At 47.5% G+C, this 14565-nt stretch overlaps 1 protein-coding gene across 1 annotated transcript in view; it reads left to right on the top strand.

The window, feature by feature from the left end:
- LOC104506671 (dynein heavy chain 9, axonemal-like) overlaps positions 1-14298 on the top strand; it is a gene marked incomplete at its 3' end in the record, with an annotated part of 40523 nt that extends 26225 nt beyond the window's left edge. The window contains exons 18-25 of the mRNA XM_010147700.1: positions 81-951; positions 2797-2927; positions 4047-4173; positions 8684-8836; positions 9824-9949; positions 10622-10861; positions 11949-12109; positions 14142-14298. Of these exons, the coding sequence (XP_010146002.1) occupies positions 81-951; positions 2797-2927; positions 4047-4173; positions 8684-8836; positions 9824-9949; positions 10622-10861; positions 11949-12109; positions 14142-14298 (1966 nt within the window). The remainder of the gene's footprint in view (positions 1-80; positions 952-2796; positions 2928-4046; positions 4174-8683; positions 8837-9823; positions 9950-10621; positions 10862-11948; positions 12110-14141) is intronic.
- Between the last annotated feature and the right edge of the window lie 267 nt (positions 14299-14565).

Here is a 14565-nt window from a genome sequence, read left to right as displayed (position 1 = left end):
TGTTAGGGACACTGTTTGTTTTATGTTTTCTTTAAAAGTTGTTACAATAGCACTTATGAAGAACAAACATTTCTTTCTAGGTTTGACACCAAAAAGCCCTATCAACTGCTAGATGCAAAGCACATTGAAATTAAACAAATGGAGTCAGCCATGACCTCTATTTATGAATCAGCTGGTCTGTTTGAAGTCATGGTACCAGATTATAAGCAGCTGAAGCAGTGCAGAAAGGAGCTATGTCTTCTCAAAGAGCTCTGGGATATGATCTTCATTGTGAACACTAGCCTTGATGACTGGCAGACCACTAAATGGGTGGATATTAATGTGGAAAACATGGAACTGGAGTGTAAAAAGTTTGCAAGAGATATTCGGAATTTGGATAAGGAAATCAGGGCATGGGATGCTTTCACTGGGCTGGACAGCAAGGTGAAGAACATGCTGATGGCCCTGAAAGCTGTGGCAGAACTTCAAAATCCTGCCATTAGAGAAAGACACTGGGATCAACTGATGCAGATGACAGGCGTGAGGTTTGCGATGGACTCGGACACCACACTGGCTGACCTCTTGCAACTCAACCTGCATAACTTTGAGGATGAGGTACGTGGCATTGTAGACAAAGCAGTGCGAGAAATGAATATGGAGAAAGTCCTCAAGGAGCTAAAAATGACTTGGAGCACCATGGAGTTTCAGTATGAGCCTCATCACCGGACGAACGTCCCATTGCTGAAGTCAGATGAGGAGCTAATTGAAATTCTAGAAGACAACCAGGTGCAGCTGCAGAATTTAATGACATCCAAATACATAGCTTTCTTCTTGGAGGAAGTGTCTCTGTGGCAGAGGAAGCTGTCCACTGTGGACTCCGTCATTGCTCTCTGGTTTGAAGTGCAGTGTACGTGGTCTCACTTGGAGAGCATATTCATAGGCTCAGAAGATATACGGGCACAGCTTCCTGAGGTATGAAACCCCAAATTCTGTTTTTCATTTCTGGAAAGTGTTGAAGAAGAGCCTCCATTATATGAAATCAGGTTATCTATAATGCCAAGTTCCCCAAAGCAGGGCTTTTCTCCTGCTGCCTTGAGTTTTTGGAAGATACTTTAGTGCTATAGTAGTTTCCCTGCTGCTGCCCCAGGATGTTTTTGGACTGTAGGTTGTGCTTGAGTCATGCTGAGAAGCTGATTTTCTTCCCTCCACTGCTGCATAGCAAATACAGAGCTTCTGGAGACTGAGCGTGAGGCTGCTAGCTTCCTTCATGGCTGCAGGCATGTTCCGTCTTTCCTCAGAGGGGAAGGGACCAGGATAATTACTCAGACATTGCAAACTGTCAGACTAGAGCTGGACCAGGTGGCTTTGGCAGCATCCCCTTCCCTGCCGTCACATCCACCTGCCTTCAGTGCTGGTGCAGGGGGAGAGCAGTTTTCTTCAACACCTGCTTCGGAAAATGGAACAGTTGCCATTGTTGACCTCCCTGGGGGTGTCTTCGAGTCCAGCTTGTGAGTGAACTGCAGTTGACTGCATCACCACTGTTCCCATTAATGTGCAGTGTCACTGACAGCCCTGCCAGGGGACTGACACCCAAGAGGGTGTGTGCACAGCCCAGGGACACCCAGCAAATACACCACCCTGTCTCCATTCCTTCATTCTGGTTACTTGGACTTTCCTCCCTCTGCTTTGGAGAGCGCTGAGCACACCTTGCTTGCAGGGCAATATATACAGGTGCTAATAACCAGTGCTCTGAAGGCTGTACCGTGTGCCAGCACACTGTTAATATCCAACAGCTATCTAATGGCATGTATGAAATCACATCATGATTTAAATCTGCATCCTACTGGGCAGCTGTCTGCATCTCAGAACCTGTCAGGCAGGCAGTGCAATCAGCAGCCTCTTCCCTTCCCTATAATAAAAGATGAAGCTCAAAGCCTCTGGAGGCTGAACCTCCGCGGGATGCATCCGGAGCTGGGGGAGGATGTGCCAGCAAGGCATGGTAGTCTGTCTGGAGCTGGCTGCATGGCTTGTTTACTGGGGGGTTCAACCCTCCATCCACAGCCTGGCTACCTGGGCTGAACACAGGTTAACATGGATTGTTACCAGGAAAGCTTGGAGCACTTTTATTCTGTCTTCTGGCTCACTCAGGAGGCCTGACTTGGGAAGGATGGAGGAGCAGAGATATTTTGAACATAGCTTTATTTATTCTTCACTGTTAACTCCAGAAATTCAAGGTCCCTGTTAGGTACAGAGCTTAAATGTCAGTGTGCTTCTCTGCTGTTGACATGGCGTTTCCATGGCCTTACTCAAGGCAAGGAAGGGCTTTTTTCTGTAAATGTCATCATACCCATTTCAGGGATGGGCACTGGGACTCCCATACTATAGCAAGAGGGGAAGAGTGAACTCACAGGAAGTCTGTAGCTTTTCCTCAATATAAGAGCATCTCATGCTCCTGTGGCCAGGGAAACTTGATATTTCATCTGGACATGGAAGAGGAAAAGTTGTGAGGGGATATTCAAAGGAGAATTCAGTCCCATGGGAATGGTTGATCCTAGGCGTTGGCTTCTTCATGGATCACTTTATCCACAACCCCTGTGGTATACAGTGAAAAAAAGGCAAGTGCCTGACTGGAGACTTGTTTCAGGCATGTGGGTGGAAGACCCCTTCTGAAATGGTGAGAGATTCCTCTGTGCACTGGACAGAAGGATCTCTGCAGAGAGTCTTTCCCCTCAACCCAAAGACAGCACCCAGAGAATGGGATCTTTCAGAACAAAATTAGCGTTTTACCTTGAACATGTTCTTTGTATTGTTTTTTAGGACTCCAAATGCTTTGAAGGGATAGATGTGGACTTTAAAGAACTGGCCTATGAAACTCAGAAAACCCCAAATGTAGTTGAGGCCACCAATAAACCAGGTCTTTCCCAACAACTGGAGGACATTCAGAGTAGGTGGGTAGAACTTCTGTCTCCAGAATTTGTCAGACTGGGATCAAAGTTCATTTAACCTGTGCTCCAAGGCTTTCTTCCTAGACTGTGCATTCTTTGCATTCACTAGTGGCAACATTTCTGATCTTTCTCAAGTCTTTTTATTTGTGGTCTATCACCCTGAAGCCCCCAAAGTGGAGTCTGGCTTTGTGTACATGCAAACCCTCATCCTGAATATTGATTTGCACATATACAAAGCTAGTCATTCAGCTGGTTGTAGTAACACATGGTCTCACTGCCACTCCAAATACAATGTCTTAAATATCTATTTAGCAGTCCAAGCAGGGATATCTGCAGCAGAGCTGAGCCTGTGTTCTTTAATTTACGAGATTATCTCTGTGAGTATACCCTTGACACATGGTATAGCTAGCCTCCCTGAGAAAGACCTTAGTCCTGAGATGATACACTTCTCAACATATGAGCTAGTCTATCTGGAACACACTTAAAAGTTAATATGACAGCTGTTGTGTCAGCAGTAACTATCCATTTAAAATAAAGATTTTATTTCATTTTTTGCTCAGATAAGGCCAGTGTTCCTCACGGGACAAGCTGCATGTTATTTATGAACTTTATAAGATCAGCAGCATTTTAGCATGTAAACACTGAAAGTTTCATGTTAGATTGGAGCAAACAAGGCTTTCAGGCTTTCAGGCTTTGCAAACAAAAAAGCTGAGTAGGTTTGAATCAGTCTTTAAAATGCGTCTCATTGGAATAAAACCAGTTACGTAAACTTTCATCCCTGTGTGGAATCACCTATGGCAGTTAGGAGCTTGTCTAAAACTGTAGGCCAGGCTGCAAACCCTTTCTAGGCTCTTCTTTCATCTCTGTTTCTGCATTTTTATGAGGCTTCTGTGAGTCTTAGGCTGTTTGACACTTGGGAGTAGAGACAGATCTATGTGTTACTATGTGCTTTGTTGATCTATTCAGAAAATCCTGTGGAGGACCAGCCTACAGGCTCAGCTGATGTCTGGCATTTCCCCATGGTAGCAGAAAATCTGCTTGATAATCCAAATTATAGCATGAAACATGACAGCATATTTATCCACCTGTCCTGGGCTATGTTTATCTGTTTTGTCTCCCCAGGTTGTCTCTGTGTGAGAAGGCTTTGGCTGAATATTTGGACATGAAGAGGTTGGCCTTTCCCAGATTTTACTTCATTTCTTCTGCAGATTTATTGGATATTCTTTCCAATGGTACCAACCCACAGCTGGTAAGCCTTGTAGTGCATCACCTATGCATTTTCCAGCTGTCAGTAATGTCACGGTGGAAGATGCTGTCTTGGGACTCTCCTGCAGCTTATCCTTTCTTGAGTGCTTTTTCTCCCACTCTCACTTGGATTACTAATAATTCTTTCACTGCTGGCCTTCATCTGTCATCTTTGAAAGGCAACATGTGCTCTCTGTGTTGTCTGATCTAATCCTGGTGTTGCTTGCAGATGGTTTTGAACGCACTGCACAGCATAGAGCTATGTTTCTGATGCCATAAAAACGGTGGTTTTGTTTCTGCTGAGGTACAGTGAGGTTGGAGGAAATCATCTTTCTTGAGGATCTCAGCCAAAAATTGTCGCTGACCTTGGATCCCCAACCTGGGATACCACCAAACAGCATCTGCTGTTGAAATTGCCACAGACTGGTCATTCATATGTGGAAATGTTGACAAGGAGAGGTCTCTTTTTTAAGGTGAATGAAGCATTTGCTAGTCAGCCACTTCCTCCTTCCTCTATGCTGAGGCCTTTGGATTGTCCTGGTTATAGGGGAGAGAAAAACACAGCCTGAAAGAGGTGAGACAATTGGTGGTCAGACAGAGGCTGTGGCCAAGACAAGCAAGTAGTTCTCTTGAGCTGCCATCCATCCCTGCGCAGCTGAGGGGCCAGGCTGAGTATCTGACTTTCTGCACTGGTCTTCTGCGCCATCTGACTGAGGAAGCTTCTCCTCTCCAGGATGGGTTTCTGGGGGTAGTATCTGAATGCCACTTGTGGGAAAATCACTCCAAATACACTGTTCCTCCTGTTGAGTTCAGTGGATTGCTGGGTCATCTTGGGGAGGAACTTCCTGTCTGAGGAATGACTTCATTCTACTCTCACCTCCCATTCTCCAGAGGAACACAGTCCCTTCCTACCTCTTGGTGGGCAGAGTTCAGAGGATTCAGTCCTGCAGATGTTTTCCTGTACAGGGCATACTAGCATTAGGGTTCGTCATTAGTGCTGCAGGAGTTGCTTTCAGGAGACATCGGCCACTTTGGTTGCCAATGCTGTAGTCTGGTTGACCTTGTTTGGGATGCATCATTTATCCTGAGATTGGTGTGAAAATCAATCAAGATGTTCACAGCAAATGCAGACTGTTGGTTAAGGAATGATTTCCTTATTTCATCTTTCAGTAGTGGGTAATCTCGCTTTCTTTAAGCTTTTAATAATTTTCAGCATTCATGGGAGCACATGAATGGAGCAGGTTTGCAAGTGCTTCTGAAAATGCTGTTGTTTGCCACTAACCTTTAGCACTGCTTATGTTTGTTTCTGCTGCTGGGTGATATCAGCCTGGATAGTATCATAAATACATAGTTGATTGATACTTAAATGGAGAGAAAAAAAACACAGGAAGCAAACAGAAGATACTGTGTTGAAATGCTCCATGAAGTAATTCATAACTGGTTTGGTTATTCAAAACTATTTGCAGTAAAATCAAAGTAAATGTTAAGTAGGATCATACATTTCCACTGTAGCTTCAAAGTCTGATAATTCCTAAAGGAGGATTTAATACACAATGATATTATCCCCTTGAACTGGGCATTGAACTTGTGCAGATGCAGGTGGATTCAGGGCTGTGAGGGCAGGATTGCAGCAAATGCTGGAGTATGTCCAAAGCCCTGCAGACTGGCCAGGGTCTGGGAATGGACAGTAGGGATTTGTGAGTAGAAGCTTCTAGATGTAAGAAAAAGTTTCTGTGGTTTACATAAGATTTGAAAGGAGATATGCTTGTCTGGGGGTGTTGCTGAGTGACCATTGCTTCTCTGATGTACTTAGCAAGGTATGACCCTACTTGAGCATGTGTAAGAAACTCCTGAGCTATGTCCACCTGCAGAACAGCTTGTGAGAATTGAGTGTTGTAATCCTTTAGAATTAGGCAGACAAGTTCACCCAACTTTCTCTGAAAGCATTAAGTACCAGGCATTACAGGCTGTTCTCAATTCTCATCCCAGCCTTGGGAGTCTGTCCATCTCCCTGTCTCTGGCTGTCACTGAGAGAAGCAGTCTGGGACAGCTTTGTGAACTGACCCTTGCTGTGGGAACAGAGGAAGCCCACCTTTGTTGGCAGTGGCATGTGACACACACAGTGATTTAGCTGTGTCTTATGTAGTCATCTAGAAGAAGCATTGGTGACCTGCTCAGCTCCCAGCAGGCAGGTGCTGATGTTCAGAGCCTGCAGCAGTGATGTTGCATCTCCCTGTTGGCTCTTCAACAGGACAGGACTGAATGGTTCTTGTCCTTCTGGAAGAGTGCTTTTGGTCAAAATGGGTGTTTTGTAGAAGGTCTGGGTTGTTGAGCTGTTTATCATGGGTCTTGAGCAGAAATAGAGGTCTTTATTCTATATGGAGGACTTTTCAGGACTCAGGACTTTTCATTGTCCCAAAATTCATTTCTAACAGTGAAAAAACAGAAGGGTTCACAGTGAAGAAAACTCCACAGTGTGCTGAGAATAAGATAAAGTAGAGCAATGGCTAGAGACCCCTCATCACTACATGTAGGGAAGATGGGGCTAGGAGGTCATGCAATGTTTGAATGTTTTCTGTGCTTTTGCCCTGTATGGGAGATTTTCCAATAGGGAAATAGGATTTATTAAGGCTGTCTGTTTTCTAAATGATGTAGAAATAGCTGGAAATATTGAGAGAGGCAGCAAGAGGGTTGTGTTGGCAGTATCCTGGCCATGTATGAGAAGATGTGGTGCTACTGAGATGTCCAAGATCATGCTTTGGAAACATGAGGGCAAATCGTGCCTGACAAATTTTGTGGCCTTTTATGACATGGTTACAGCATTGGTGATTAAGGGAAGAGCAGTGATGTCATCTACCTGGACATGTGCAAGGCATTTGACACCGTCCCACACAACATCCTTGTCTCTAAATTGGAGAGACATGGATTTGCTGGATGGACTGCCCGAAAGAACTGGCTGGATGGTCGCACTCAGAGAGTGGTGGTCAACGGGTCAACGTCTGAGTGGAGACCAGTGACGAGTGGCATTCCTCAGGGGTCGGTGTTAGGACCGGTGCTTGGGATCAAGTGCACCCTCAGGAAGTTTGCTGACGACACCAAGCTGTGTGGTGTGGTTGTGGTTTAGGCCCAGCCAGCAGCTAAGCACCATGCAACGACTTGCTTACTTCTCCCCCCAGTGGAATGGGGAGGGTAAAATAGAAGGAAAGGCTGGTGGATTGAGACAAGGACAGGGAAGGATCACTCACCAATTATGGTGATGGGCAAAACAGACTTGACTTGAGCAAAAAATCAATCTCATTAGTTACCATGGGCTGCAGAGGAACCTCTGCTCTGGGCACCTCTGCCCCTCCTTTCTTCATTGACCTTGGGGTCTGCCTTAGTGTCTGTCTCACATCCCACTCCTCTATCCTCTCCACATTGTTTCCAATTCTGCTGCAAAACATTCTCTTTTTGTTTTTCCCCTCTTAGAAATGTTTAGCACAGTGACACTAATTGTCTTGGCCTTGAACAGAGGCAGGGCAGATTTGGAGCTTGAGGAGCTTCTATTATCTTCTCACAACAGACCCCATGTAGTCCCTCACCTGCTGTCAAAACTGCATCACAGAAATGCAATACAGGTGTTGTCAACACGCTGGAGGGAAGGGATGCCATCCAGAGGGACCTTGACAGGCTGGAGAAGTGGGCCTGTGTGAACCTCATGGAGTTCAACAAGGCCAAGTGCAAGGTCCAGCACCTGGGTTGGGGCAATCCCAAGCACAGGTACAGGCTGGGTGGAGAATGGATCGAGAGCAGCCCTGAGGAGAAGGACTTGGGGGTGTTAATTGATGAGGCATGATCCAGCAGTGTGTGCTTGCAGCCCAGAAAGCCAACCATATCTTGGGTTGTATCCAGAGCAGTGTGGCCAGCAGGTTGAAGGAGGTGGTTCTCCCCCTCTGCTCTGCTCTCATGGGACCCCAACATAAGGATATCAACCAGTTGGAGTGAGTCCAGAGGAGGCCACGAAGATGATCAGAGGGCTGGAGCACCTCTCCTATGATGAAAGGCTGCAAGTTGGGCTTGTTCGGCCCAGAGAAGAGAAGGCTCTGGGGAGACTTTATATAGCACCTTCCAGTACCTGAAGGGGCTACAAGGAAGCTGGGGGGGACTTTTTACAAGGGCCTGTAGTGACAGGACAAGGGGTAATGGGTACAAATTGAGATCAGGGAGGTTTAGATTAAATATCAGGAAGAAATTCTTCACAGAGAGGGTGGTGAAGCACTGGGACAGGTTGCCCAGAGAAGCTGTGGATGCCCCATCCCTGGATGTCTTCAAGGCCAGGCTGGCTGAGGCTTGGAGCAACCTGGTCTAGTGGAAGGTGTCCCTGCCCATGGCAGGGGGGGTGGAACTAAATGATCTTTAAGGTCCCTTCCCACCCAAACCATTCTGTGATTCTATGTTTGTGTCTGTGACATGTATGGTGGTCTCCATTCTGCTTGTTCTGTCTCAGAGCTTTATTCACACGATTCCTTTTACAGGTGCAACGTCATCTTTCCAAACTCTTTGACAACTTGGCCAAGATCAAATTCCAGCCGGACTCTGAGCAAAATCCAACCAAGGTTGGCCTGGGAATGTACAGTAGAGAGGAAGAATATGTCAGCTTCAGTGAACCCTGTGACTGCAGTGGGCAGGTGAGAGGGAAGACTTTGTCTATCAAAACTGTCCAGTGGGATCTAGTCCCCTACCCCTTGTGTGGGCATCTGTTGCCAAGGTGCCACAGAGCTTTTCCACTCTTCCTTTATGTGTGAGAAAGACTGGAAGAGGTGATGGATGTGTGGTTTAATTCCTCCTTACACTACAGGCCTTGGTCCCGCTGAATAGGTCTTCACTAAGTTGTGGCATAGGTGTCATAGTCCACTGCGGGAGAAAGGTCTGTGACCTTTTTGTAACTAGGTTTTATTGTTTGAATTTTTCTAAGACATTTTGAATGTTACTCCTACAGATTGTTACAAGTACCCTCAGTAAGGGAGGGTATGCAAATTAAAATAAACTAAGCTATCCCGTAGTACTTCTGCATGTGTATCTTTCAAAAGAGAAGGCTTTTTTCCCTAGTTTCCAAATCTTCCTTCCTTCCTACGTTGAGTTAGAGTGTGAAATTTAGGAATCAAACTACTGCTTAGGTTATCTGTCCCTATAGTTGCATGGACTATTATTAGAAGCCAAAATAAATAAAACCAGCTACTGAGTTCCCCAGTGATGGAGCTTGCTTGCATTTAAACTATATTGTCAGTGATGGCTTTGCCTCAGAAATACTAGATTCAGCTGGAATCCCATTCCCAACTTTGGCAGCAGCTTTATCCTGCTACTGTCTGATTGCATCCAAGTCCCATGAGTGATTCTGTCATGGCCTGAAAGTGGAACATGCCAAACCAAATTGCTCATCAGTGGAGTTCATTTTGGTTTCTCCTGTAGCTAGAGTTAAAGAGAAATCTGGCTTGTATTCTTGGAGTCTGGACAGATGCTAATCCAACCAGAACCTGCGGAATGCCACACTGAAGGAGGCTGTGAGGCTTCTTTAACCCAGTAACTGAGATGCTTGTCCTGTTCCATATCTTCACTAATTACCAAAGGCGGTTAAGAAGAGCAAATGTGTTACTGTGATTTTATATCTTCTCTAGGTTGAGGTCTGGCTGAATCATGTACTAGACAGCATGAGGGCTACTGTGAGAGATGAGATGACAGAAGCTGTCATGGCTTATGAGGAGAAGCCGAGGGAACAGTGGCTCTTTGACTACCCTGCTCAGGTATCTGCCTCTGTTCCTCATCTACTCTCTGGCTGATGCATGGGAAAGGAAGTGCTTTGCTTCCCCTTCAGTTCTGCACGTCCCTTCTTTTAGTAAGGGCCTCTAGATGTTGTTGGGGATATCTCTGGCCTCTGCTGTGCTGTCTAAGAGGGAGGAAGGATGAGTTGTACTTCATCCTGGCAATCTGCTGATGGAGTTTCCAGGCTGAGCGCCATGATCTGATTTGGGCTGCAGGGAGGATACACTCTTGTTTGGGTTACAGAGCTCATGGGCTTGGGCAGTGTCTGCTGTGGGTCACGGGAAGTCTATACACCCAGAGGAGTGAGAGGTGCAGCAGGAAAATAAGGTGGTGAGGGCTAATGGGGGGAAAGAGACCCTCAGATGCACCTCTGACAGCCTTGTGGTCTTCAGCTCTTTCCCCTCTGTTGTGTCAGGCATGTGAAAGGTGCTGATTTACTAATAAGTAGCTGCTAAATGTGACTGCCACTGATATGATGTTCTAAATGAACTTCACGGGGCAGATCTCTGTTGTCCTCTCTGCTGTGACTGCTGTATAACAAAAATACTTCATGTCACGGATACTTTATCCTTGATCTCCCTGTGGATCAGGCATTCTGGAATGTAAGGAAGTTCTGGTGTTTGCTCTGACACTGATCTAGCCCATTTCCCTAGGTGGCTCTTTCCTGCACCCAGATCTGGTGGACAACCGAGGTTGGGATTGCCTTTGCCAGGGTAGAGGAAGGCTACGAGAATGCAATGAAGGAATATCACAAGAAGCAAGTGACCCAGCTGAACACCCTCGTGACCATGCTGATTGGGCAGCTCTCCAAGGGGGACAGGCAGAAAATCATGACCATATGCACTGTCGACGTGCATGCTCGGGATGTGGTGGCAAAGATGATAGCGCAGAAGGTTTGTGTTCACATCTCAGCATGGTCTTGTTTTGGGTGTTGGAGTAAGGGTTACAGGAGTGATAGGCCAACCATGAGCCATTCAGATCACTGCCTGTCTCAGTGGGAGATGCTAAATTTACGGCTAAATTTACTTCTGTATTGTGTTTGCAGTAAGGAGGCAGAAAGCCTGCAGTGCTGTTCTGTATCATGGCCCTGCAACACCGAGGAGCTTGTACTTGCCACAGATTCACACTGGGAGTGAGAGTGTGGCCCTATGTCCTGTCACCAAGGCACATGTTGATGAATGATGGCGTTGTGTTGGGAGGCTGCTGGATGCAGTCTCGGTTATAGCTTTATAAAGGAAGAAAATGCATTTGGACTTTTTGTTTTGTAGCCTCCTCAGTCTAGTGTGGGGCTACAGGGACTACTTTGGGACTCCCTTGTTCTGCACACCTCTCCCACACTAATTCCCTGGCCTTGATACTGTGCCAAGGGCCCAGCCCTGCAGGTTGGTTGGAAAGTGCCCTGAGTGTGCTGGGTTGTGGCTCTGCCCGCCTCTGTATCCTCTCAGAGGCATCTAGGCTGTTTGCAGGGTTTCTGACTTCAAGGCTCAGCTGAGCTTGGTGGTGCCTGGGCCTGATTTGGGGCAAGCAGTCCATCTGCTGGGCCTGCCTGCTGGTTGTGAGGGCACTGGCCATGGCTGTCCTTCTTCCCCTGTCCCCAGCCTGTTTTCCTGGTGCTGTCTGTAGTCCCTCCCCTGTCTAGCAGCCTCTGCTCCTTCTCTCCATCTGTTTGTTATAAGAGCCTCTTCATGACTTGCTGTTTCTTAAATATCTTTAAGAGTCTTTTTTTCTGCTTTTTTTCTATTGGCTTTTTCCTCTCCCACCAATGTGGTCGCTAATTTGCTTCCTCTACTGATGGGAGATGTGGATGTGACATTTCTCACTGCATTGCAGGGAGGTGACCTTCTTCACCCCACCTGCCTTCCCAGTGAAAACAAGTCCAGCCCTGATGAAAACTTCACTGCAGTCACCTTCTTGGTGTGTGAGCTGTGTGTGCCTGTCATCCCTGGCCTTCACGTGATGGTGTTTGTGGCTGTGTTTCAGGTGGACAATGCCCAGGCGTTCATTTGGCTATCACAGCTCCGGCACAGATGGGCAGATGAGGAGCGGCACTGCTTTGCCAATATCTGCGATGCCCAGTTCCTGTACTCCTATGAATACCTTGGCAATACCCCTCGGCTGGTGATCACTCCACTGACTGACAGGCAAGTCCCTGGGAAACAATGTGATAGCTGCACTTTGCCACTCAGTAAGAGAGAGCTGCCAGCCAAAGGTTGGTTTGGTTTGGTCACCTGCACCCCCTTGTTCTTTCTTTTTGGCCCAGCAATCCTGTGGCAGAGCTTTACCTGTCACCTGGTTTGTGATTTGATGGCGGTACCCTCTGGGGTATCTCTGCCTCAGATCCCAAGATGGGATTCAGCTCACAGATTAAGATGCTCACCCATGGGTGTCTGCCTATGCACAGGATGTCCAGACCCCATAGAGCTGGTATGTCTAGACATACTGCTTGGTTCAGGTGTCTCAATGGGGACACCTAGGGTGACCTGAGATGCTCTGCGTTGCCCATTCTGGCTTCTAGCTGCCATCCAGAAGTGTGCAAGTCTCCTCTGGACTCCTTGTCTTATGTTTCCACCCTATGTGACAGTTCAGTGGCCAGGGGCATCTCAGGTGGCTCTAGTCACACATGTTAGTCAGCTGAGCCAAGCTCCTAAGCATTATCGGGTTTTGTTGGTCATACTGAGTACATCAGTGTGGCTTATACTGGGATTACGGACACCCACATGTAGGCACCTGCCTTGTGTCTGTCCTGAGCATGATGGAGAAGCTTTGGGGCTTACTGCAGTGTTGAGTGGGATCCTTCATGGGCTATCTGAGCAGATTTCTGTCAGTGATATGGAAAGGGATGCTTTGGCCTGAAGAGCACTGGGAAGCAAGTGGGAGGTCTTTCGGAAAAGCCAACCATACTGTCTGGGACGTACCCAATATGAAAAAGTGTTATGAGGACCCACAGAAAGCACAACCCTGGACCAAAGAGGTTGGCAGACCCTAGTGGAAGACGCTGAGTGTCTCTTGGAGAAAGCACAGCTAGGTAGAGGTGGTAATTAATGTCCAAGAGAACTTTCAGCTTACTCATGCACTCTGCTCGTCTACTGCTTTGCAGAAGAAAGGCTCTCCTGAGTGCATTGCCTTGCTGCTCTTCCTCTGCAGCTCAACAGGGGCCTTGTTGTGGTTTAGGCCCAGCTGGCAACAAAGCACCACTCAGCCACTTGCTCACTCCTCCTCCCAGTGCGATGGGGAAGAGAAAATGGAAGGAAATGCTTGTAGATTGAGGCAAGGACTGGGAGGGATCACCCACTAATTATGGTGACGGGCAAAACAGACTCGACTTGGGGAATAATAATCAATTGTTTCATTACTTACTGATCAAATCAGAGTAGGAAAATGAGAGCAAACCAAAACAAACCTTAAAAACCTTCTTCCACCACTCCTTTCTTCCCGGGCTCAGATTTGTTCCTCATTTCTGTACCTCCTCCCCAGAGCAGCTCAGGAGGACAGGAAATGGAGGTTGTGGCCAGTTCATCACACCTTGACTCTGCTGCTCCTTCCTCCTCATGGGGGGATCCTCACACTCTGCCCCTGCTCCAGCGTGGGGTCCTTCCCACAGGAGACAGTCCTTCACCAACTTCTCCAACATGAGTCCTTCCCATGTGCTGCAGTTATGGTCCTTCAGGAGCAGCCTGCTCCAGCGTGGGTGGCCGATGGGGTCACAGCTTCCTTCAGGCATCTCCCTGCACCAGTGTGGGGTTGTCCCCAGGCTGCAGATGTGTCCCTGCCCCCCTGTGACCCTCCATGGCTGCAGGGCACAGCCTGCCCTCTCACCAGGGGCTGCCAAGGCAACTATGCTCCAGGCAGCTCCTCCCACCTTTCTGCACTGACCTTGGGGTCTGCCTTGTGCTGTCACATCCCACTCCTCTCCCCACTGCAGGTTCCTTGACAGTCTTTTTTCCCCTTTTAAATACATTGTCATGGAGGTGCTACCACTGTTGCTAGTTGACTTGGCCTTGGCCAGTGGTGGGTCTGAATTGGAGCTGGGGAAGCTTCTATCAGCTTCTCACAGGAGCCACCCCTGCAGGCGCTCCCCCACTACCAAAATCCCCTGTCACACAAACCCAATACAGACCTGTTGGATCAAGTCTCAGTCTTTTTCCTTTTTTCCTTCCTCCTTTGCTCTGGAAGATGTTACATTACCCTGACGCAGTCATTGCACCTCATGATGAGTGGAGCTCCTGCAGGCCCTGCAGGCACTGGCAAGACAGAGACCACGAAAGACTTGGGACGAGCCCTGGGCATCATGGTGTACGTGTTTAACTGCTCTGAACAGATGGACTACAAGGTATTGCTCCCACCTCAGCCACAGAGCCATCATGGGTGGCTGGAGATGCTCAGGGACCCGTGAAACTTAGAGACTAGGACTAATCCTGCTGAGAACACTTTGATCCATCACCTCTCCTCAAATCCCTGTTACGCTCCTTTCTGCTGGACAACTTTTCCTCTTCCCCTGCCTTTCTTCTCCAAGGCTTGCAAAAGGTTCTTCATGGGGTCGTAGGTCTGAACTCTCCTGTCTGCCCCATTATGCCCCCTCTTCCTCCCTCCCTCCCTC

This window comes from Eurypyga helias, unplaced genomic scaffold, assembly GCF_000690775.1.
Source record: "Eurypyga helias isolate BGI_N326 unplaced genomic scaffold, ASM69077v1 scaffold14252, whole genome shotgun sequence".
NCBI classification, from domain to species: Eukaryota; Metazoa; Chordata; class Aves; order Eurypygiformes; family Eurypygidae; genus Eurypyga; species Eurypyga helias.
Note: the sequence above shows the minus strand (reverse complement) of the source record. Positions and strands in the feature narration are given on the sequence as shown.